This window comes from Xiphophorus hellerii, chromosome 13 (genome assembly GCF_003331165.1).
Source record: "Xiphophorus hellerii strain 12219 chromosome 13, Xiphophorus_hellerii-4.1, whole genome shotgun sequence".
NCBI lineage: Eukaryota > Metazoa > Chordata > Actinopteri > Cyprinodontiformes > Poeciliidae > Xiphophorus > Xiphophorus hellerii.
In genome coordinates this window covers 20,171,225-20,197,281 of record NC_045684.1, presented here as the reverse complement: position 1 = coordinate 20,197,281, position 26,057 = coordinate 20,171,225, and the positions used below count along the sequence as shown (strand labels likewise).

The 26,057-nt window shown below is 38.1% G+C and overlaps 1 protein-coding gene across 1 annotated transcript; it reads left to right on the top strand.

Moving 5' to 3' along the window:
- The first annotated feature begins 267 nt into the window (after nucleotides 1–267).
- hibadha (3-hydroxyisobutyrate dehydrogenase a) lies at nucleotides 268–26,057 on the top strand. The gene is made up of 8 exons (XM_032581425.1): nucleotides 268–390; nucleotides 2,566–2,726; nucleotides 2,851–2,960; nucleotides 3,046–3,167; nucleotides 18,809–18,942; nucleotides 19,223–19,299; nucleotides 23,869–24,025; nucleotides 24,771–26,057. The coding sequence occupies exons 1-8, from the start codon at nucleotides 330–332 to the stop codon at nucleotides 24,927–24,929; spliced, it is 981 nt and encodes a 326-aa protein (XP_032437316.1). The 5' UTR covers nucleotides 268–329; the 3' UTR covers nucleotides 24,930–26,057.

Genomic DNA, 26,057 nt, shown 5'->3' with positions numbered 1-26,057 from the left:
ACTGCACCATATGGTGTTTTTTGCAACTATGTACCGTCAGCTCCGAGGTAAAAACACAGCTAAACACTTGTGTACATCTATAATCCTATATGCATGACCAGCGATTTTTCAAAACTGTAATTAATTCTGGATAAAGTAGCAAAAGTATACACCAAAGGGCACTTTCAAGCAAAATCACAGGATGTCCCGCCTTCGCTTTTCTCCTATTGGTCCGGCTAACTGATCCGGCGCTGCTATTGGTCCAAAAAGACACTGAATCATAACAGTTTACTGTGGCTTTCCTGGCTTGACAGCTGTCACCAAATACCGAGGTCGAGGTGGAGAGAAGCATGGCTGCGTTGTTTAGAGGCTCCCGGAGTATATGCTTCAGGTGGAACAAGCATGTCTTCGGTAACGTATTCGTTTGCGTTGTGACGTAATTTCCCCTTCATGGGAATATTCTTCAGTGATAAATACAAATGGAATGCCCCTTACTTCAATTTGTTAGCTAGCTTTAGCCCTTAGAAGAAAGTATAAAGAGTTGGAGTCCTCGATAATGTTGCAGCTCGGACACAATGTCCCTCAGTCCATTATGTATTTGAATACCAGGTGTGCGCACAGAGATACAGGGTCCATACCTGCTAATAGCAAGTTGTTTTAAAACTCTCTAAGGCTGAGCTTTATTAGGTTTTAAATGTCACAAATGCTTAAGTTTTACTGACTGTGTGCAAGAATCTTTGCTGAGCGTTTGAGTGCTTGAAATCCTAACTCTAATTATAGCATCGAGTACTCATCACTAATCACAGATAATAAAAAAAAACTGTTTGTTTTTTATATTGTAAAAAGCAAAAAAAAAATGACCAAAAGCTTTTACATTTAAGATGTCACACTTGTAAAACTAAGAATACTCTTTTCGGAGTTTTGACAAGGTGCAAATACTGTATATAAAGCAAAAATCCCTGTCTGTAATATTTCAGTATTGTACTAATATCCCAACAGGCTTCATAAGATGGCTTTTTAAGAGTAATGTATGTTTATTTTAAACCAAATCTGAAATTATAGCTGGAATAATTTATTGCAGGGTATTTCCTAAAATAAAAATATCACAGTATTTACTATATGCATAAACAAAGTGTAAATAAAAATATTCTTAACTAAAGAATATTTGATTATAATTTGATTTTCATATGTATGCTTAAGCTAAAATATAGAATAATAAACAGTCACTAAATTAAGTACCATGTTTCAAATGCTTACTGCACAGTAAATAGTTCCTGTTTGGTTGTTCTTCTGTTCATAGAGTGAAATTGTGAGGGGAACATGCTAATATTAGCTGGTCCGTTGGTTTGTCTGTGTGTTTGGGTAGAGTCTGCAGCAGGGTGCTGCAGTCACGCTTGCTCATCACTTGCCAACTGCAGTTTAAAAATGGTATTGTCAAAACAGGACAGATGTGGGACTTTTCACACCATGACTTATGTGTTTTTCACAACCGGAAATATTTCAAGACACACAAGTTTGTTTTTCTGGCAAGGAAAGGAAAAGTGTGGTCAACCTCTTGGTCGGCAGCAACAGGTTTTGGAAACCACTGCTTTTACTCAGCTTTATATAGCTTGAGATGATTTTGGTTATTAGACCTATTTTTTTTTTCTGAATCTCAAGGAAAGGATTCTAAGCCAATGTAATGTTTTGATCGTATATTAGCTGTTTTGGAACTAATTTTGTAAGACTTCATAGACTAATCCTGGTAACTGGCCCTTGCATAGTTGCAAGATTGCAACTGTGTGATTCACAACATTATTTTGAATATCTCTTGGGGTGATTTAAAGATAACGAATGTCTTGCAAATCGCAAAATGTTACTATGACAACTTAAAGATATTGTCACATGCAGCTCAGTGTCATACAGCACTGCGTCAATCAGACAAGATTTTAAAAAATCAGGAGAAATTTAAGTGTGATGCAATGCATACTTGGAGTTATTTTTGTTGTCCACATTGTGCTTAAACAACATACCGACTAGGTTGAAGACCTTATTAAGCTATTTTTGTTGACAACATGACCTTAGTAAATTTCCATAGAGTTAGTCTGTTACTGAAGCAACACTCAAAGTTTAAAACTTCAAGTAAAACTTGACAACAAAATCACTTGGCAAATTTTGATGGACATACATTAGTTTGGAAATGCTTTGAAACTATAGCGTGACGGTATTTACCCAGCATGTTGTAAAGCTGGCTGAATTTACTTTAAGCTCATTGTTTGGGTATCTTTATCCAGGTCTAATCCTTTTTGTTGTCTGGCTGATTCACCTCCGGTTTCCAGTCTTGTCTGATGGATTTTGTCTCACTGGACTATATTGTGAGCTAATCTGGGCAGAACTACTAAAGGCCTGATGAAAATGAAAGGACAAAGACTTGCTGCAAAATGAACACATTTCTTGTTAAATATATAGCTGGGAGGGAAAACCCTCAGCTTCTGTGTGGTACTTATTCTGTAATTATTTGCTAATCAGAGAAATCCCTCTAGACATTGGAGACCAATGTAGTCATCATTACACTTAACTTCATTGTTAATTTTTCTTTTTTATTAGGATCAACAAGATCCATGGCCTCAAAGACACCAGTGGGCTTTATTGGTCTGGGAAATATGGGAAGTCCCATGGCCAAGAACTTAATAAAAAATGGTTATCCTGTAATCGCCACTGATGTCTTCCCAGAATGTTGCAAAGAGCTGCAGGACTTGGGTGCCCAGGTAAGATGTTGTAAGTAACTATTAAATGTCCATGCAGCAACATATTCTTTGAAAGCCAGCACAACTCATTTACTTCAAACCGTATTCATTTTGCCCTCATGATGATAATGAATCTGACATTTAGGTGGTGGATTCCCCTGCATACGTGGCAGAGAAAGCAGACCGCATCATCACAATGCTGCCATCTAGTCCAAATGTCATAGAAGTCTACACGGGCTCTAACGGCATCTTGAAGTAGGCAGATTCTTGCTTGATTATGATAATTATAATAAAAAAGCTGTACCTGTAATGCAAGTGTGATCTGACTAACTTTGCTCAGGAAGGTGAAGAAGGGAACGCTGCTGGTCGACTCTTCAACAATTGATCCGGCTGTCGCTAAAGAAATGGCTGTAGCGGCAGAGAAGATGGGCGCCGTCTTCATGGATGCTCCAGTGTCAGGAGGTAAGCGTTTGTTTATAGCGCCTAATTAAATACATTGTTGTGATCCGTAAAAGTTGCATTACGTCATCAAATTTCAATGTATTTTGACATGTAATTCTAATGTTGAAAGGAGAGGGATAGTTATTTTTTTCAACAAATTTATAAGTGTGGTATTTGTATTCAGTCTTTTGTCTTTTGGTGAAATTGCAGCTACTTTGGGAGAGATATCTGAACCAGTGATCAACATCTAAAACCAAAAATCCTTATTTTTGTCTTCTTTGTCAAATTTAAATCTTGAAAATACCCTGATAAAATATATGCTCCCAATTCTCCCTGGTCAGGAGCCTCTATTCTGATTGCCTAAAAGATTTGCAAATTGTCATTAATTTGACTTTTGTTTCAGTAAAAGAGGAAAGACTTAAAGAAGGTCAAGTCTAGGAGTTGTTTATCTTTGTACAATAGTTTCAAGTGATGAGTTTTGAATGTAGGTGGAAGATTAAATGACTACATTTTGTCTTGTGTCATGTGAAGTAGCTTTATGCTTCTTTCAGATGCTTGTTTTAAACCCAACAGAGGTGCAAATATGTTGGAAAAAATGGAAACAAAAAAAACCCCTTATGTTCAACACCAAATGTTTTTTGTACATACTTTTCTTTAAATAGCTTCAATGATGGTGATGATTTTAACAACCTTTTGATTGTCATTTTGTCTACTTCCTGTTTGGCTTGCAAACGAGTGATATTGTGCACCACAACAAATGTGGGCATAAATGCACAACACAACTGCCCACCTATAAAATGGATGTTAGAGCAAAAATATTTAGCTTGAAAGTGAGTTCATACGGCTATGATTCATTCGAACTGTTGTCTGAGTGCACGCAATTGGAGACCTAGACCACTACCCCACCCAGGGATTTAAAAGTTCTCTGTGGTGAACACACTCTGCCTGTTAGCCGCAGCAGTGGTGCATGACTCCTTGTGACAAATTTGTAATTCAAGAAGAAACAAAAAGTTTGCCAACATTAAGGTTGTCATTTTTTTTCTCCGGGTATGACCAGCATTGTGACTCTGATGAGGACAGGCATCAGCACCCCTTTCCTCCAAAAAACATAATACTTCAATCATAATACTTTATTTTAGAGACCCATAAAGTTACGGTGTAAAATATATTAAAAGTGAATGAAATCACATGACTGTTTGGCTTTTTTATACATAAGAGGTAATTGTTTGACTCGTGAGGGTTTAACAGCACGACAGTAATAAAGCAGTCAAACCTGTTTGCTGGCCCTAAAAATCTTTTCAAACTTCAGCCACAGTTGGGATGGGCTAAGTGGCCTTAAACATTTATGATTATATTTATTGCAATAATGATTCACCAGTACATCAGTTACATTAAGCATGATAATTGTACCCATAAACAGGATTCAGCAATTGCACTCATTATTTTTTTAATTTTTTATTTATGCATTGATGCCCTCGTGTAAAAGAAAAAAAATACTCAAGCCGGAAAATTAACAATCACAGTTGTCAGTTTTTTTTATGTTTGCAAACATATTCTCTTAGTTATTGTTATCATGACAGTATATAATTTTTTCACACAGTCATTTTTTGTCTTGGTAATTGTAAAAAGTATTTTATTCAGCAAATCCTATGATTCACATACTTGGATTGGAAAGGAATTTAAAATGTTCTAACACAGTCTATCATTCACTTAGCTCAGACACAGAAGAAAAGACTATGTGTAATTGCTAATAAACATGCTGATGGAACCTTTTGGACAGAGCATTTATTGATGCACATTAAAAATGTGATTGGGACATTTCGTCAGAAGTTTTGGACCCATACGAGTCAGACAAATGAAAATCAATGCCTTTTCTTAATTGAGGAACTTCATCATGGTCGCTTTACTGGTGTGGCTGCTGATTCACTGCGCAAGTTATGCGTTGTACTGACTATGTGCTTTGACTCTCATCTTTCAATTTTAGGTTGTTCAAGCAAAGATTATATTTGTTGAATAATCCAGGGGCCAAAACGTGCTTCGAAAAGACACACTTTTTTTATGAGCGAGGACAAATCAGTCTTCTTAATTTTTACTAAGTTCCTCCAGATTTTATTTGCAGCAGGAATCTCAGGCAAGTAAGAGTGCTCTCCCAGTCCTTTTCTGCATGGCCATTAAGCACCAACACACCATCCATAAATGGTAGTGCCTTCCAATGTTAGAGGAGCATGGAACCGAAAGCCCTTTTATTCAGGAGAGCAATGAAAAGGCTGATTGTGTTTCATTTTTTCAATATTTATATGTACTCAGGCTCTAAAACATAATGATTCTCACCCGTTAAATGCATTGCATTAATGTGTCTGGGTTGAAATTTTGACTTCCCTTATTTTAGAAAGCAGCATAACTGTTGTAATGTTGAATTAAATATCAGTGACAGCATTAAGCGATATTGGGATCTTTTTTAAAAGCTCATATATTTTTGTATTGTTTGAGTTTCATCAGGATGGTCAGACATTGAGCTTTAAAACCATAAAGGCAGCGATTTGTGACAGTGTGATGTATACAAAAATTGACAGCTATTTTGGTAAGTAGCAGGTTGTGTGAAAAGTTAAGTATATGACCCCTCTGCCTTGGATCTGAACTCCCTTATACTCTTTTTGTATATCTAAACTATATTACCTTCTGGCTTAGTGCTTGGACATGGGTTGTAATTACGAAGCAGGCCAGCCAATGTGCCCTCATGAGGATTTTATTGCTCCTTTGACCAGGGGTCTTAAAGGCAAGGTTAAGGTTTTAAGTCCTCATTATGTTGGCGCTGTCTACTCGTGATGGCTCCTTGACAGAGCACAGAATCACCAGTCGTCCTTAATGGGCACAGCCGCTGTGGAGAATCCTGTGTCAGGACTTTTTCATGTTGATGGAGCCGTAATGGCGGCTATCCCATGTTAGTGCCTTTCATGTCAGATAAAGAGTCATAAAGTAGAGAGAAACTGCTCTCACATGGAGAGGAGGAGACGAGAGGAGGGAGATAAGACATGAAGGGGATACATCGCAGTTAAGCTGTCCATCCACCCTCTTCTCCTATTCTTTCTCTTTTTCACACACGAGGTTTCTGCTCCCTGGAACTCTTTCAAAACTAGTAGCACTGATGATTTATTCTTATTGTCTATCCCTCACTTTTTAACTCATGCACAGTGCATGTCTCTATTCGCATAAACACAAACCTAGCCCCTTTTTGGTCTGTTTACCAGCTGGCGTCTGGAGAACACACCGACTGCAGTTAGAGAGATCAGAGCCTTAAGCCTGTTACTCTCCCCATTACACATGCACTGTTTACATACTACAGCCAGTCCACAGTCTGTGTGTGCAGCTCTCTGTGAAGGTTCCTCCTCCCGAGTCTCCTAACTAAACCTCTTTTACTAGCCTGAGATGACCAATGATTTACCTGCCTTCTCTGGTTTCTGCAGCCAGCACTGCAGACACTCTTAGTTAGCATGCTCATGTTTAGCCTGTAGCAGTGTTGTAGTGCTTAAAATACTTAAGAAAGTATTCAGAGGTAAGTTTTGCTTTTGGGATATGTGATTTTATTTCTTATATTTTCCATATACATCTTGTTGAAAGCAGAAATACCAGAGGTGGGTACAGATTTACTGCGTGGATATTTTGTTACAGAAAAGAATTTATTCATTCAGCCCTCTCTAAAGAGATATGATGGTGTGACATCAATAAGATGACTCAGACCTGTTATTAAAGTATTTTTCTGTGGATGAACACTGTGGAAAATTTCCCAGAGATGAATCCCTCTCCATACCTGCCCCCTCCCTTTTTATTGTGCTTCTTATTTCTGGATGGAATATGTTGTTACATGCTTTACTACAACCAGGAGATGGCACCCTACCCAAACAGGGCACTGTCAGATCAGTTTGACTCGTGTCTACTTACAGCACTGTGCTAAAGTATCCCTATCTCTATAACTATTTTCCATTTTCACATGTGGCAATCACAAAACTCAAAATATTTTATTGACCTCTTATGTGATGGACCTAAAAATTGTTTGTGGAGATAAAAGAAAAGCATGCTTTTTTTCTTTGTGAATAAAAGTCTGTAAAGTCCAAATTACATTTTTATTCAGGCCCTTTTTTATCTAAAATGTGTAAATGAAATCCAATGGAGTCAAATCACTTGGGTGTAAATAGTTGACCTGCATTCTCTGTGAAAGCGGAAACGTCAAAACAGGTATGAATACCTCTTAAAGTGATGTGTAGGCATTTAGTTTGGAAACTAAAAGAAAAAAAAAAAAAGTATGATCAACAGTTTATAAGCTAAAATACTGTTAGCTTTTGGAAGATTTTTTTTAATGCATTGTTAACGGATCAACATACTGTTATTAGTTAAAGTTTGATTGAATCTTCCTTCAGGAGTGTGTTGTCCAATCACAGCTGGTTTAGTCCTCCAAGAGAAAAAAAAATGAAACAGGATTATGTTTCTATGCTCTTCAGTTGTCTAAGTCACACCCTGTAGTCTTGTGGTTTCTGTGTTTTTTTTTATTTTTATTCTAGAATTTATTTTGATATGAAATAAATTCCTCTTTGTCTTCTGTGAGGTGGCATATTTTATGCTGAAGTCTGTTTTGTAGGTTTTGTGCGTCACTAGGGGTTTGGCTCTCAACTGTGGGATCTAAATTGCAGAGTCATAACCCCTTTTTTTAAAATGAGGGTAATCAAAGAAACTCACTTTCTTCTTTTTCTCATGATGCTGGTTTTCCATTTGTCCACAGTGACCAGCGACTTGGCTTCAGATACACAAGAGCCAGCTGCATCCTCATGGCCCAGACTCGTGAACAGCCATCTATTTATCTACAATGCCTTGCCAGAGTATTCATACCCACATGCACCTTTTCACTTCTTGTCCTGTTGCAAACACAAGCTTCATTTTATTTAGTAGACCAACACAATGTAACTGCAGAATAGAATAAAAGAAAGTATGTTAATCCAAGGTGTAGTGTGTAGCTCCGCTCAACTGCTTTTAGTTTAATCAGTTCAGCATCATGAAAACAATGGAATATGTTATAAAACAATATCACAAGCTTTAAACATCTCACACACCACTGTGCAATCCATAATTTAAAACACTGGAAGGGCATTGTACAATTGGAAACCTTGCAAACTCACCTAAACAGGAAGGCTATGTAGAGAATTATTCAGAGAAGCAGGCAAAAGACCTGTGGTAACTCTGGAGGAGCTGTACAGATCTAAAGCTGAGGAGTGAGAATTTGTCAATGACATACTGTCTTGCACTCCACAAATCTGGCCTCTATGGAAAAGGTGCAGAAAAATGTCCTGTTTGCAGGTTTACCACAAGCCATGTAGGACATGTAAAGATGTGGAAAAAAGTGAATAACCCTGTCCATTTGGTGAAGCATGCTGGTTATAGTATATTGGAAAGATGGATGGAGCGCATTCCAAAGAAAACCTGCAAAACACTTGAGATTGTACCTTTCTGGAGGCGAGCTACACTATGCATATCTACAGCTGATATGGGGTGGTTGAAATCAAAACGTATCCATGTGTTAGAACGGTCCAGTCAGAGTCTAGGCTTATTTTCAATTGGGTATTTAAGGTTGGACATAAAGATTTCAGTCCTGAGATAGTTTCTCCATAATTCAGTATTGAGTGCTAAATAGATATCTACACAACGCTTAATATTTTTTTACATGAATTAAACAGTTTCCATCCTTCCAGTGAGGTTATCTTCATAAAAACATCATTCTACAACACTGCAACAGTACCATCCACTCTCAGATTGGGATCTTGAGATTAACTTTGTTTTTGGCTTGCTAATGCTTGTGTGGACACACGTCTGCTACTGTCTGGTCTCATTAAAACTGTCCGCATGCAAAGCTGCCCACAACAAAACGAGCTCTGATGTCACAAGCTCAGGGTGTTGGCACAGCATTGGCAAAAAAAAAAACAAAAAAAACGCTCTGTCTAACAAGTGGCAGGGTCGTTAGCGGTAATTACCCAAAATGCCTGTGTTTGTGTCTGTGCCCATGGTGGGCTGCCGCACCGCTAACGCTCGAAGACTTTAAAAAAGCCTTAAAAACCCTTTTCATTACGTTTTTTCCCAGCACTAGGAAAGTAAGATATCAAATGAAAGCAAAAAGGTTGTTTGTGAGGTCTCCTAATCTTTAGCAAACTCCCTCTTTAGGTTGAGTCCAAACACCATTCTAATCATATCTGTACCACATCAAGACAACCCAGATTTTCCGATATGTCATTTGCTGACAGTCTGAACGTCATCCTAAAGCCTGTAAGAGCTTGTTCAGGCTGAGACTGGCACCAGTTGGTTTGCCAGTCAATGCCTCCAATATTCTCCTTAGACTGTTCCTGTATCCAATCCCACAGGCTTGAAGTGTCATCTGAAAAGACATCAGTCACGGAATGAAAATGTTTATTTAGACTATATCAATTTGATCAATTCCAGTAAATATAAATCATTAATATGTATCAGACTAAATGAAGTAACTTTTTCCTTGATCTCAAAGCTAAATTAAATCATCTGTCATTTGTCCCACCATTTTCGAAGCCAATAATTAACTTTTACACTCTTTTAATACTCTATGAAAACTGTGACGCATTTCAAACTCATAAGAAAAATATAAGTAACTAACAATTACTTTTATTGTATAATATCATGTCCTTGTTTTAAGGACATCTTGTTCCTTACGTTTCCTGAGTAAATTCTAAATGTGGAATTTTCCCAGAAAGTATGTTGGAACCGTAACACTTGATTTCAAGAGTTTTTTTTTTTTTTTAAATACTCTTGCCTTATCACTCAGTTTCATTGTTTTGTTCACTTAGACAAAACAACGAAATAGAATTGAATCTATTTCAACTCGGACTCAAAGTTATGACTTTTACAGTGATACCAGCTAGAATCCAACATATGTCTTTTACATTATAAGAACTTCACTTTCTCTTTATCCCAGTATGAATCTTTTTGATACTTGCCACAATTATAACTGCTCTTAAACCTTCCTAATCTATGGTGATAATCTAATTGTTTACAAAGATGAACCTGGATGCATGCCTGCTGTTTATTTGGATTATACTTAGCCTTAAGCAATCATTTTAGACAGGCAAGGGGTGGTACAGTTGCAGTCTGTCCTGGCCAACCAGTTTGTGTGAGCGTCAGTTGTTCAAAGACGAGATTAGCATAACAAGCCCGCTACTGACAGGTTCTGACAGAGAGGTTGGAGTGAATGGATTGTGGAAGAGAGGAGGGTGTAGGGCGGTAAAGTGACCAGGGATGGGAATGATAACTGGGCAGTAATGTGGGGGTTCTTGCCTATGCTCCAGATGGAGTTAGACCCACAGCAGCTGGGGGGCCCTATAACTTTGCCCCTTTGTCACCCGCTGTGTGTGTGTGTGTGTGTGTATAAACCAGAAGTCAGCTGGCATATGAGTTAAACATTCACTGACTGTCAAGTATAGCATTAACCTCAGACTTTATGTCTCTCATCAAGAAAAGAGGACCAATCATGATGTGCGTGTGTAAAAGTAGGAGCGTATATGTGTTTGTGTGTGTCCTCTCCTGCTAACAGCCTAATTGGGATCATTATTAACTTGCTTTATCCTAGATGAGTCTCATTGGGCCAGGGAAAGGATTGATTGCAGCTTTCTCCCGCTCTCTCCGGTACCTGTCACTTGGCATTGACCAACCGCTCCCCTATGGAGTAGAGCAGTTACTGAAGATGATAATGATAATAATAATGATGATCATGAGAGCCGACCCAGTAGTCGATACATGGGGCCTGCAAACATGGTTGTAGCAAGAGCTTTAATCCAAAAGCTCTAATTTCTCCTAAACCTTTTCCTCCTTTCCTACTTACCCTGTCCTCCTCCCTGTCCCCAAACCCAAACTTTCCTCTGTGGGCCAGTCGCTCAAAGGTTCTCATGGAGTATTTGTGTGCTGAAGTCGGTTCTCATGGCTCAGTGCTCGTTAAGTGCAGTCGATAAAGAGCTTGTTTTTAACGCAACAGAGAAGCATTAGTAAAGTTGGCAGAAAAACAGTTGAAAGTGCTGATTTTTTTTTCTTTTTTTTTGCAGGGATGCTTGTGTGTGCACAAGTAATTTTTGGTTACAGCGCAACCTCGATCCACATATTTATTCGATATCCGCTGTGTGTTTTACAGGGCCTATTTGGGATTTTAAATTGTTTGAGAAAAAAAAATCTGCGCTTCGGTGTAATTATAATGGCGGACCACATGAGGCTGCAGTGTTGGTCGGCAAACATCCTACCATCCTACCAGCTCAAACAAGCATTCAAGCTCCATTCGCTCAAACATAGAGTACATCATAGAAAAATGCCAAGGCCCCTTTCTGTGTAAATATGAGAATGTTTCAGCAAGCAGGCATTCTTGTATATGTATGTGGTTAAACAAATGTAGCAGCAAACAACAGAGTATAAACTGGACTATATATTTAAATATGGTTAAAGCCAAAATTATTTAGATTCCAGGTCCAATAAAATGATTTTCATTCAACCAAGAACTGCGTTTCTGAAAAGAATTCACCCTTTTTTTCAGTTCACATGTTTCTATTGTGTTTTAGTTTTGGTTGAGTTGGTGATGTCATAAACTCTAATAAAGTCCCCAATTTTAGGAAGAGAATTGGGCCCACAGGATTACAAATCCTCCACCATATTTTACTATTCTTTAACTCATGATGAATGACTCTGTCTTAGGGTTATCTGACAAAAGCACTATTAGGAAAATAATTTTTCCTGGAATACTAGCTAAGCAACTGGTAGGCAGATCTTATGGTTGTTATGGAGATGTGAAGAAATGAGTATTTTGCATTTTGGAGTCACCAACAATAAGATTTAGAAAGATTCTGTTTTTTTTTTTTTTTTTACTTCCATGGACCATAACAATGTATGGTCACTTCACAAACTTGGGTTCACATCCTGTCTTGTTTATCACTGTTCCATTTAAACGTTTTTTTAACTATTGTTTTAATTACGGACTTGTGCAAGTTTAGGAGAACAGCAGTTTTTTTTTTGGAATTAAAACATCAAGACAAATGTCCCTTACTTGAATGATATGTTCTCTTGTTTCTCCCTTTTTAGAGAAAATGTACCTCTGGGTCACATTGTACTCATACCTTTGATACACAGGAAGTCCTGATCAACTAATAAAAGTACAGTTTCTCTATAATAGCTCTGCTCGATTTGCTTTTTGGGAATCATTTAGGGTTCCAATAGGTGTCGCTCGGAGAATTTTGTAAAAACTGATACATCACGATTTTTTTTTAACTTGAATAAATTCTTTCAAGTTAAAAAGTTTTAGTTTTTCTCATTTTCAGTGTGACATGCAACTGCAGTAATAGATTAATTAATTTTTAAGAGTTTATCATGGTTTTTAACAGGTGCTCCAACAAGGAGAGTTCTTGAACGCTATATCATGTGGCATCCTTCTCAGTGTAGTGTAGTTTGTGCCGCCTTGTATCCAACAAATCTACTTTAATTTAAACCTGCCACCAATAAAAAGTGGCTACTGGTTTTACATGCTCCTTATAACTCTGAGAGACAGCCTCAGAAGCTCCAGATGACGTCTTATTGGCTACCAACTGTGGAAAATGCACCTGTTCATGTTGCACATGCACACACATATACTTTCTTTGTACATGCACCACTTCAGAGAGAGCAGAATTTTAAAAGGTCATGCAGCTGGCATGAATTGCTTTGGTTGATTCCTTTGCGAATAATCAAAGAAGTGCTAATGAACCTGGCATTCATTACAATCAGACCAAACCAGAGTTGTTTCTGTGATGTTCTGTTGCTTTCACACAACCAGTTTGAATCTCATAATGCTGTCATTGAAGCCTGCTGTTAAACATCTGTCCTATTAGAGTTTAACTTTGGGACTGTTAACTTGATTTCCCTTAATAAGGGACTTCAGAGCTTCAAGCTATCTTGTATGGGCCACACACAATCCTTGACACATAAGAACATTTTATTGCCACTTCCATTTTTTCCACTTAATTCTCCTAAAGGAAATTTTACAGTGGGTCTTTATTGGTAGAGCAGCAATCTTTTTTTGTGGCTTGAAAATATTGGAGTTAGATGGCTTTTTTTTCAGTGATCAAACCCCATTAAATAGTCAACTAAACATTTCCCACTGCAAAAGGGTTAAGTGGAAAAAGTGACCAAATATAGAGAGGTTGCTTTCCCAAGAGATTTTTCTCCCCCAAGATTTTATTTTATACGTCTCTGCTTGAACTTTCTTAATTGTAGCTATAATTATATTTTGCTAGCCAGATGTTTACATCTATTGTATGAAATATACAGTTTGTTTTCATTGATGTTAACTCAGGCTAAACCTTTTTTGGTTTAGGTCACTTGGGAATATAGAATCTTTTTTTTTCCTCAAAATTCCTTAATAAGAGATTTATTTAATAAATTATCTTTTTAAAATCAGAGGTTTGCATTTTGTAGCATTTCTATTGAACTGAATTATTTGAGGAAGACTTTGCTATCCTTCTGCAAGCTTCCAACAATAATTTGTGGAAATTTTGGCCCATTCCTCCGGACAGGACCGGTGTAACCCAATCAGATTTTTAAGTCACGTCACTCATACACACCTTCTTAACTCTTGCCACTGGTTTTCTATGCAAATGAGATCTGGACTCTGTGATGTTCGTTTGAAAATGTTTACTGTTTTGTCATTAAGCCACTGGTAACTAATTTGTTTGTATCCTTCAAGTCATTAGCCATTTTAAAAACCCACTTGTGTCTAAGATTTTTATTTTCGATATGTTGCTTAATCATTTCAGCATAATGTTCCTTTGAAAAGTGCAAGTCCTGCTACAGCAAAACACCCACACAACATAACGCTGCAACCTTGATACTTCATAGATGGCATTGTGTTGTCAGGCTTGCAGTCATCCTTCTTATTCTCCAAATAAAGGCACTGATTATGGCCAAACAAATTATCCTATAGTTCTCTTCCTGATATCATGGACAAATTTTTTTTTTATTTTATTTATTTATTGTTATTTATTGTGTTTCATCTGTTGCCTAAAATACTTGCACAAATGTGCGTATGTATGGATATTATTTAATTTTTTTTTTTAAAGATCCTCTTATATTTTATTCTGGCATGAAAAGATTGTGTTAATCCTAATTTACCTAAAATAATTTGATTTAATGTAAATTAAATTTGGGGAAAAGAGTCATTTTTATAAACCATTTGGAAATGTCTTTCAGCCATCATCATGCACACAACTTGCTTTCTTACTATTTCTTAGTATTTTATTCTTCTCTACAGTTTCTCCACATCTCTTCTACTCAAACACTCTCTCTCTTATACATGGACACACACGCGCACCCGCCCACACACACACACACACACCACCAGTCCTCATCTCCTCCCCCTAGGGGGCGTTGTGCAATTGTGCAGTGCTAACGATCCAGGACTGTCACTCCTGCTGGGATGGATGAGCCAGCAGACCCGGCACTCAGGAAGCCTCATTAGGATTCCTCTTTAATCCGTCTCTGACAGGACGGGCCCGAGAACGGGACCCCTCATGAATGTACAGTGGAAGCACACACAGCACATAGACAATACCTGAACATCTCACGTCTCTAATGCGTTTGAGTTCGTGCACAATGAGCAAGCTCTCATACGCTTAAAAATGCCGACACATACACACACATACTGCTATGCTAATGATGTCTTATTCTTCCACCTACAAGGATCTTCCATCATCCCAGTGTCACTCCTTATAGAAATCCACTACAGATCATAAGAGCTTATTATGGGTGATTAGTTAATTTGAGGGAGGGATGCTGGGAGGTAGAAAGAGAAAGATCGTTCTCCTTCCTTACTGTCTTACTCTCTGCTTTACTCTCCTTAGTGAGATATATTGATCAGCGCGTTGACTGTGTTATCAATAATCTCCTCTTTAGTCATCTGCAAACAGTGATCTGCACTAATGAACCTGCACAGTTGTCACACAGCTCTGTGTGGGTGTGTGTTTTTGTATATGTATTTGCATTTGTGAGGCTCACCGCGCAGAATAATGACTCGGAAACAAAATAGAAATGCAGTGCCTTGGAAAAGTACTCCAACTCATTTTAACACGTTCCTATCGCAAACATCAATGTATTTTGTTGGGATAGTATATGGCAGGAATGTACAATTGTGAAATGTATAGAAAATAATGAATGGTTTATAACATAGGCAGAAGTAAAATTCTCAAAAAGTGTTCTGAACTCTGATCTGTTCTGATCTGGTGTTTATAAAAAGAGCAGCAACACATTTGATTTGGCCGTGCCATTGCAGGGGGGTTGCGGGAAGCGGTAAAAAAAACAGTTACACAAAAGTGTTTCACTGTAAAGATGGTTTGTAGTTTGTTTCGTTGCAACCTGAAGTGTGAAATAAACTTCAGTGGAGTTTGAAAACAAAATATGTTTATAGGTTTATGTCTGGTTGAACGATGTGTGTGCCCAGTTGATTTTTTTTCCTTCTTTTTTGGGTGGGATTTTATTGTAACCCATAGGGGGCCCAGAAGAAAATCTTTGGGAATTACTGGAATAAAGAAACAATTTAGTTTCTTTATTCCAGTAATCAGACGACAAACTTGGTCTTGTGAAACCAATTAAGTTAGCTTAAAGGGCAAGTATTAAGTTCAGCTGGACTTTGTAGACTGGTTACAAATGTAATACACATTATCATACAACAGTAAAGGATGGGGGGAAAAAAATCTATTATCTGTGTGGGCCGTATGTTTGTATTATTGGGTTCTGTGATGACCTTATGCTAAGCACATGTTAGCTTTGGCCTATAGGCAGCTGCTGCAGCATCGGCTTTGAGTTTCATTATATGGCCCTAATGACCTGTTGACGGCTCATCACTGACAAATATGCAGATACTAACAGTGGCGTTGTCATACACTTGAGAACACCACAACTAATTAAAGCGGTGGATTGGGGGAGGGGTGTATGTTTTTGTTGATGGCAGTCAAAATATGTGTAATAAATCCCCTCCTTTGTTTCCTCTGCACTAAAGTCCATCGTTTTGTTCGAGTACTGTAATTCCTTTTTAATTATTAACACTCACATTATTAGGTTTTCAGTACTTGGAGGCCTTTCATTAGCGCTTCATGACACCCTAAAGAGAAATTTGGACTCAATCTTCTCTCCGCATCATTTTTGCTCTGTGTGAAACAAACTAAACAGATTTTAGAAAACGTTAATCAAAGAAATAAAATGTAAATTGGTCATGGCTATGGATAGGAATAGACAAGATAACAATATCAAGGTATGCCAATGTTTTAGCAAAGTTTCAAGATGGAAACTTTGCTGGTTTCCATTATACGTTTTCTTTGTGTTTTGAAGTTTAATGAGATGTCAACCAAAGTGACATAAAGCACAGAGTAGTTAAGCACTGCCCTCCCCCCACCCGTTGCTGTACTCTGCTAGTCAAATGGCCTGTTTTTTTTAAGAACCACTTTCAAATACTAATTTGCAACCATGCTGCAGTTCCTTTCTATGCAATCTGTTATCAGAAATGTTTCCAAGTGAGTATTTTGACCATATTATCACTTTTAGGCATATTTTGGAGCTGTAAAAACTTAAATGCTTAATTGTTTTAAGCACAACAGGTGATGCATATTTGTGTGAGGAGGGAGAGTATGACCTCCGAGTCAGACACCAGGAAGGCGGAGGTGAAGTTCTGATATGGGCTGGTATTATTTAAGATAAGCTGACTGGACCTTTTCAAACTGGACATGAGCTCAAAATCAACTCTCAAACCTTCTACTGGTTTTTAGCCACTTTCTTCAGTAAGAAATCTAGATCTTTTAAAAGTTTATGATTTTTATGCAGGGCAATGGTCCATCACATGTATCCGAGTACAACTCTTTTCCTTTTTTTAGGGTGTGGGGGGTACCACTGGAGATGGGCACCAGCACCCCTCACAATCCCTCTTGGGATAAGAGGGACGGATGGATGTTTTTAGAGGGATGTTTTGAGTTGTTAATGATTCTCAAATTAACAGATACAAGCTTTATATTTTTCATTTAGTTGCATAATATTTCAGCATATTAATAGTTGCCCAATAGTTATATATATATATATATATATTATTTTTTTTTCTCCTGAGAAAATCAAATCTTAACTTTTACTTAAACATTTGAGTTTTATCAACATTTCCAGATTAACAATCAGCACATATAAGTAATCCTCAAAAATAAGGCTTAATAAGCATAAGAGTTGTGCACAGGGTGCAGATATTGATTAAAACATCTGTTATCCAAGCAGTGCGCCTATAAACCACATGGAAGGAGTAAAAAAAAAAAAAGGTTCCATCCAAAATTTGGGAAGACAAAATTAGGGAACAAGTTCTTTATAATCCATGTGAAAAGTTTTCTTGGAACCTTGATTAGTTTTTTTACTCAAGGCTTCTGTATGGTTTCTGTTTGCATGTGTTTGTTTTAATATTATTTTTGGGATAAACTCTTCCACCACAGCGTTACTTACAGTCTACAGTTTCAACAATAAACCTGTGAAAATTATTTATTTTTTTTCCTGTATAAAGGACCCCATTCAGGGAAGCATGGGGTGGGATTGCCTCGTACAGCATGACATGCTCCTTAAGCCATCAGGCATGGGGAGGGACGCCTAATTGAACATGATAAAGTGTAAAGTTAATTACCCCTCACGCCTGTCACTGATACACCCAGGAACGAGGGGTGCCCTCAGGCCCAGCTGTTTGTGTGTACGTGCCGTGAATAGTGTGAGTGAATGTGAGAGAAGAGGGGTGACGAGACAAAAGGCGAGGGTTCCCACGAGGGCTATGCAATGGATGATGGCAACAGTCGCCTTTAAAAGATAGCTCAGTCCCTCTGGTGCGCCGCTACTTAACACGTCTGTCTCATCACGAGTGTCACATGGGCATCCAGAAAAGTACAAAGGTGGCATTAAATAAAGCATTACCATTTCATTTTCTTTAAATGAGGATCTAAATTTGCTTCCTGCCCAGATCTTAATTCACAAAAATCCAAAAGTCGTATTGAGTTTTTCGAGCCAAGTTTCTATGTGGTGTCAAAGTGTGAATTTAGATTTAAGTATTTTCTGTTCTCAATAATTTTGTACAAATATTAATGTATTTTATTCTACATAAGTTAATAAATTTGCATGCAAAATGTTAGTATGCAAAATGTGTTATCTGGTTAATTTAGGTCTTCCATTAGTAAGTTATTATTTTAATTTTAAACATACCTAGCTGCTGTGCTTGAGCTGATAAGGTTTAGGTTTACTGTTGTTTTTGTCTCACAATAAATAAAAACAGTTAACCAAAAATAAGCATTGTTTTTAAGGCTGGAACACCTCTGCTAATGTTTTGAAAACTAACTTAGAATCAGAAAATTTGAAATGGAAAACTATTTTCAGAAATGTAACATTTTGCACTTCATCCATAATATACCCATTTAGCCCAGTCCAAGTTGAAGTAAGGAATTTAGATTGGTATATAAACTCTGTGTGAAATAATCTACATGATGTGTGTTTGGCTTGATTGTCTTGAATCATCATGCCCACTGTTGGCATTATTTAGAAATTGTTTACCTCCACCGAACTAAGTGTGTGGTGTCTTTGATTAGGTGTTGGAGCTGCCAGCATGGCTAAACTGACCTTCATGGTTGGTGGACTGGAGGAAGAATTCAAGGCTGCACAGGAATTATTCACCTGCATGGGCGCTAATGTCATCTACTGTGGACAAGTTGGCACAGGACAGGTAAAGACAACTGCTCATAAACTGAGTTGAAGACATGACTTGTATTGGAAGCTGACAATGTGGGTATTTGTGGATAGAGGAGTTGTTCATTTTCCACATGTGAATGTGTCTGAGCTTAAAAATAGTTTCCTGCCGACTAAACTGTTAGTCTGCATGTACAATTTACTTTAAAATATTTTCACATTTATCATTATGTTTTCAATAAACAGGGTTTTTGTGCTTTAAGTTGTGCAAGCCTTATGCATGCATCAGGAGTTCCTTGTCTTTCTTAACCCTGCAGGCAGCAAAGCTCTGCAACAATATGCTGCTATCCATCGGGATGATTGGGACTGCAGAGACCATGAACCTAGGCATCAGGTACTTGAAGCGAATGCTGACCTGCTACATTCAGTGTTACCTGACTCTCACTTTACAGAGAAAGGCTTGTGCAGATGAAAGCAGATGGGCACATTTGTGAGGACTTGGCTTTGGTCGTTATGAGTGTTTCGCAATATAATAACCTGTAATAAAAATACCACAGCTTGGATCATTATGTTAGCATTCCTAGTAGGTACATAGAAAAACCAATTGGTAGATGCAGATGGCCTTCCTCAGCTAAATCCTGGATTATGAGCAAATAATCAAAAATAATTGCCCTAATAAACATTTCATGTACATTTAGTGTAAATACAATTTACTTTGATACAGGTTTGGAAATGTGTCTGTGTGTTAGTGTAGTTTATGGAAGTGCAAAGGGGTCAACCACTCCCCAAGTCCAAGCAGCCCGCCTCTGTTAGAGCAAGACGGATGAGGGGGTGGAGCCGCAGTCTGATTTACATCTGCTGATGGAGCGTTTGCTTGAATCCTGCAACACCCTCGCCACTGAGCGGCACCTAGAAATCCCATTAGTACTCATGCCTCATCCTGATGGTGTCTCCTAGACCAGGTGCCGAAGGATGATGGGATATGAAGTCTTCAAAATGAAAGCCCTTTTTCCACTTGACTGAGGATAGATAGATAGATAGATAGATAGATAGATAGATAGATAGATAGATAGATAGATAGATAGATCTCAAATCATTTATTTTGAAACATTTCTTATAAAAATTTCGATTCATCATCTCGATAAATTGCAATTAATGATGTTCAACAAAAGCCATACTGAGAGTGTTATTGGAAATTTTATTTTTACAATTTTCTCCACTGTTTGTTTCACGAGAACTTCAATGAATATCCGCAAGTTCGAAAATATGTTTAAATGCAATTAGTGTGCAGCGTAGTGATTTAAATCACACATCTGGCATCCTGAAACACTTATTTCAAATGGGAATGTTTTTCAAGAGCAGCATTTGTGTTTGTGGCGCTACGAATGTTGTGCTATGCATTCATGCCCATACAGTTAACAAAAAAAAGAAGAAATAAATAATCTTTAATTATCATTTTTATTATTAAAATAGCAGTACCATGAAATAACGTGATAAAAATTTAAGTCCATATCACCTATATATACTGTATATACTTTATATATATATATATATATATGTATATATATATATATATATATAGTATATATCCCTTTTATGTGTTACTGTTACTACTATTACCCTTTTATGTGTTTGTTTTTAATTGTAAAAATGTGTGTGTGTGGGTGTGTGTGCGCATCCAGGCGTGCACGTGTGAGTGTAAATGAATTGCTCTTTGCACAGTGCAGCTGTGTTAGTGCGCCTGATTTATCTGCGCTGAGACAGAGGAAGAAAATTGGCATGAGCAGCCTCACATAAATCCCTTCTCGAGGCTTCTGAAATATGGAAGCGTTAAGCGAACAACACAGATTTACACATTGCCTCACTGTCTTGGAAACATGCACTCTCACACAGATTCTGATTTATATCCAAAACACATTTTCTTGTAGTACAAGTTCTCTCGGTGTATGTCATTAGTGTTACTGTAAATAAAAAAAGGATTTGTTTCTGCTCCATCCCATCACAAAATGAATTATCTTCATTTCTATGAAAGAGTGACTCATATGCGGTCTTGATAGTTTAAGCATACAACCATTATGTGGCCATCTATTCCTCTGTTTCTCTCTCTTCTTACTCCACCTTCTCCGGGGCTTTTATTAGAGAGCTTGGCAAAGTCTGTCATCATTTAGAGAGAACTCACTATATGTAAATCTCCCAAGCTGCATTGCAGCCCTGCCTCTTATGCAGTTAAGAAGCTCTCGTAGGCGCATGTGTGTTCAGGCACACAACAGATTCAGTCCAACATGAGGCAGAAAGAGAGCTCACAGCTAATTTATAGGACAATGGCAATAACATTTTATCATGCTGAACTCGGGCCTGATAGAGCAGCCATTTCCTAATAGGCATTTGTGTGTGTTTGTGTGTGTCTTCTTATTTACTCATGCTAAAAAATGCACATGAAACACACTCACACACACACACAGTTCTTTTCACAGAGTTAATTTGTCAAAATCAAATGGAAGCTCTGGCTGTCTCCAGCAGAGCATAATGTGCACATAGTCCACGGAGTGGCAGCGCATGACAATTATGAACACACACATTCCCAAACCAATAAGGCAACCATGTTGTTTTGAATTTATTTCTTCTTTTATTCCTATTTTTATCACATCTGGCTTATCACTCCATTCATATTTGATTTACTCACAGTAAAGTAAAAACACGTTTTAATTTTGTTTCATTTTCCTAACAGACTGCAATTTTTACCTACATTGTGATGGTCTATCTTATAAAATATCATTAAAATAAACAAAGCACCCTGTACAGTTCGATCTTGACAGGATGCGAATACTTTTTCACGATACTTAAAGAAGCTATAAATGTTAATCTAATTGAGCGACAGTGTCATTTTAGCATAGAGACATACATCCACAAAGTGTTTGATGCAAAAGCCTCATTTGTATCTAAAAGAAACCAAAGCTCATAAACGTCTCTATTTGCGAGAACACAAGTACAAATACATCTCACACTCTTCTCCAACGAGCTACTGAAAGATGGTGAGCATATGTTGCGATAAAGATTAAACATCAGCAATAAACACGCTTATTGTCTCTATAAGTGGGATAGTAAACGTTTGTCTGTGTGTTGGTGCTCGTTAGCTCTTTAATGAAATAATAAATGGGGAACGGGCCGGGCTTCCTCTCATGTGGCACCGAACGAGGACGAGAAGCTAATCATGATGAAACAGACACTTAATATCACTGCTGCAAATGAACTCCACCTGCCAGCGCTCCCAGCTCCTCAGAAACCCATAAACACCCTCCCCTCTTATTTCCATCTGTAGCTCCATCTCCTTTTTTTAATCTGCAGCAACATTACAAGGCAACACGTTCGCGTCTGTTTATCCATGTCGATCTTGTTAAAGCGTGACATGTCCTCTTCTCCACGCAAATTACCACAGGCGAAGAGCAACACCACAGCGTCAGCTAATAACCACAGCTGGGTGTGTGCGTGTACGGGGGTGTGTATGTGTGTGAAGGGAACAAGAGGGGAACATCATTGATTTATCGTTAACAGAGGACAACAGCTCCCCGTCAGCTTCTCTGGTCGCCGTAACAAACGATCCGTGCGCTCGGACCCGCTTTATTGTAGCTCAGCCAGTAACCTTTTCAGCTGCTGACCCAGAACGCAGGGAGGGACTGCCTGTTTGCTGGGGTGTGTGTGTGTGTGTGTGTGTGTGTGTGTGACTATGTAAGTGGAAAGCTGAACAGAGGGGGGAGACTTGGATGTCAAACATATGTCCCCAAGAGTCCATAGACGGGAAGGTGTCAACTTGGATGGAGAGGGGGGAAGGAAGAGCAGAGGACAAGCAGAAACGGCGAGGCATCCGTTAAGGCGTGTAGTAAAAAGGCTGAGTGAGATTACTTTTTACATCACAGTCACTGATGCCACATTTCCAAAAGTAGTGGTTAATAAAAATAAAAATTAGAGTGTCTGGGAGAAAACATAAGCAATGAAGGGGGAATAGAGAGACAGAGAGACTAACTCCAATCCCTTTTCTTAATTAGTTACTAGACAGATAATAAAACTGTGGTTGTAATGGCAGAATGAAAGCCAGGTGGAAAAAGGGAGGGAGGGCTGCTGGCTTTAAGGACCTATGATGGTTTAATCGTCATATTGAGAGCAGAATGGAGTTACAGGCCTGTAAGTAACAATAAACTAAAACAGCTAGGACTTGATGTGGCCAACTTTACAGTGGCCTTTAAATCAGTAATTTGCAAAAGCTGCACTCCACTGGCACACTGAATGCCCGAAACGGGCGCTACGGTTACACCCTTGCTGCTGTAATGGTTGGCACTTAATTTTTCTGTGCTTTCTTTTCCTAGGTTTGGCCTCTCTTCTTTTTCTTGGTAGCTTTTTGCCGCTCATTATCATAGTCCAGAGATTTGCCCTCATGCATCCAAGAAGTCTATTGCAGCATTTTGGGCAGCGGAGCTAACGGTTTGCCTTGAGATATGACGGCAAGGTTTACAACTCCCCTGTGCTGCTTTACCACTTCTCTTCCTCTTTCTTGGAAAAGAAAAGGTTGATGAAGGATAGTTCCATTGGTGGACATCAATACTGCATTAACCAGCATTGCAAAGGCTTCAGCTATTAACACTGAGGAATGGTTAGTGCCTGGCTTAAGGTTCAACTGAGGTCACTGGAATCACCAGAAGACAAATTTGTACTCGCTTTGCTTCTCACAGCCCTGAAAATGATCCCTTTGGCTGAAGCTCGTCTACTCCAAATAATCATTACTCCAATTTTCTGTTTTAGCTTTTCTATTTTAACTCATGCCAAGTTGGTAAAAGCTTTAAAAGAAATATGTGATAATATATGTTATGAAAAATGTTTTATCTTTTCCGAACTATTCCTTTTTAAATGAATTTATAAGTCAAGGAATTTAAAGAGGATAATGACTGCTGTTTGGTCCATCCTGTTTTAGATTGGGTTTGGACCCCAAGCTGCTTGCAAAGATCCTTAACATGTCATCGGGTCGCTGCTGGTCCAGTGACACATACAACCCCGTCCCTGGAGTAATGGAGGATGTCCCCTCAGCCAACAACTACCAAGGTGGTTTTGGGACTACTCTGATGGCCAAGGTATTTCCTGTCTTTATTGTGCGAGATTTTGTTTCCCGATTCTTTCTTACAGTTGCATCAAATTATTATTTCTAGATCTGTATCATCTGTCTTTTTGGACTTTTTTTGAGCCTTTAAGAACAAATTGATTTATTGTTTTAAAAAAGAAAAAGTTGGAAATTAAAAGTTTGAGCAGCTTTGAAAAAGTTGAACATTTTTGTTGAACTGGACTTGTTGAGTTTAGCTTGAATTAAAGTGTTGCTGAACAGGCTTGTCATGGCAGCAGGCCTTTTACTCACTATAGGTCTCCAATCCACATCACTACTCCACATTTTATCTCTTTTCTTTTTTTACATAGTAAACTACCTTAATATTTTATGTTTTCCTTCAGTGGTCTACTTCGTATTTATCTCCAAGGTCCTTTTTCTGCTGAAATGGACCCAAAGATAGTTTTGGGAGTTCCTCAAAGACACCTGTTGGTGCCACTTTAATTGACACTACAAACTTCCCTTGGGTAATTTCTTACATTAATATCTTTCTCCACCCAACTGTTATGAGAATGATACAAAGATTTTATAAATCTTTTACTCTTGATGATTCATCCTAACTTGTCAGAGGTGACTTTCTGGATGGCTAGTAATTAAATAATGGCAATTCTGATATTGTTTTATTGTGGTACTTCTTATAATTATGTAAATCTTGTATCTCATTTACAGCCATCATCAGTAATCTTTCTGACTCTGTGTTTTACTTTTCAAATGTACAGGATCTTGGCTTAGCCCAGAACACTGCCACCAACACAAGGACACCCATCCCTCTGGGTTCCCTTGCCCACCAGATCTACAGAGTCATGTGCTCTCGCGGCTACGCCAACAAGGACTTTTCATCCGTCTTCCAGTTTCTGCGCGAGGAGGAAGCACAGTGAATGGAGGTGGAGCATAGCTGACAACACAGCTATGATGGACCGTTACTCAGACCTCAGAACCACGCACCCGAGTGTCCCTTATCCTAGTATTCTCAGGAGAGACTAAAATGAGGCCAAAATGCTGTGTCTTGACACCTCTCCGCTTGTTGTCAACTCCCTCTCCTGTACCTGAAGAGATGCTAAAATTTATTTTAAAATGTCTGCTCCCCAAAAAAATACAAAATCTTGGTTGAGCTTTACTAAAACACAGTGTACAGTAGCTGTAGATTTACATGCAACTATGCAACTTGTGTACCATTTCCTGGATGGTTAAAGAGTGGAAATGAATCAGCGGTGAAGCTCCAGCATGTTTTGCTAAATGTCTGTTACCTGTATGACCTAACCCCGACCCTGCAATAATGTGGACAGAAAAAGAAAAAAATAACCATACTGCTACTAATACAAATGCAGTTGAAGAAATTACAACCGACTGCAGAGGTTATGACTCTGTTATTACCCATATTATACCAAAGTTGCCCAAACTTGAGGCTCGAAGTTTACTGACGTTCAATCACGTTTCTTCATATTATGAAAGGAAATTTAATTTAATACCTACCTACATTTATATATATGTTTTGAATTATGAATACACTACATTTAGAGTTGTTTTAGTTCATTTTCGACTATGCTGTGAGAAATCTTGTTTGTGCTTTGTTTGTTGCAGTGCAACATTTCAGGGCCCTTTTGATACTGCTAAAGAATCTCTCTGAACTTAATTCTTTACTCCGCTGTCTACATCTGCCCATTGAGCCGTCAGAGTATTATTTTGTGACCAATGATGTCAAAATTTTAAACATTGTTTCACTGCCTAGCACTTTCTTAAGCCCACTGTATCTTCACCCTGCCTATCCCATTTTGTCCGATTCAACTGTGTAAATTGTCCGTGAGGAATGGTTTCTTCGTGCTGTGAGAATTTGTACATAATTTATATTTCATAATGTTGTGCAGCATTGAAGTATAGACTGTTACTTTCTTCTTTTTTTTTTTTTAGAAAAAATGTCATTCTAGTTTCTACAGTATGTCTTTAATCTGTGAAACAAAATCTCAGTCACACTGCAGCAGAAAAATAAAGATATTTTGTGTATTTGA

Excerpts from the sequence above, each read along its gene's own strand:
- hibadha (XM_032581425.1), top strand. The coding sequence starts at position 330 with ATGGCTGCGTTGTTTAGAGGCTCCCGGAGTATATGCTTCAGGTGGAAC. Across the intron at positions 391-2,565 it reads GTGGAACAAGCATGTCTTCG|GATCAACAAGATCCATGGCC; the intron begins GTAACGTATTCG and ends CTTTTTTATTAG. Across the intron at positions 24,026-24,770 it reads GGACTACTCTGATGGCCAAG|GATCTTGGCTTAGCCCAGAA; the intron begins GTATTTCCTGTC and ends TCAAATGTACAG.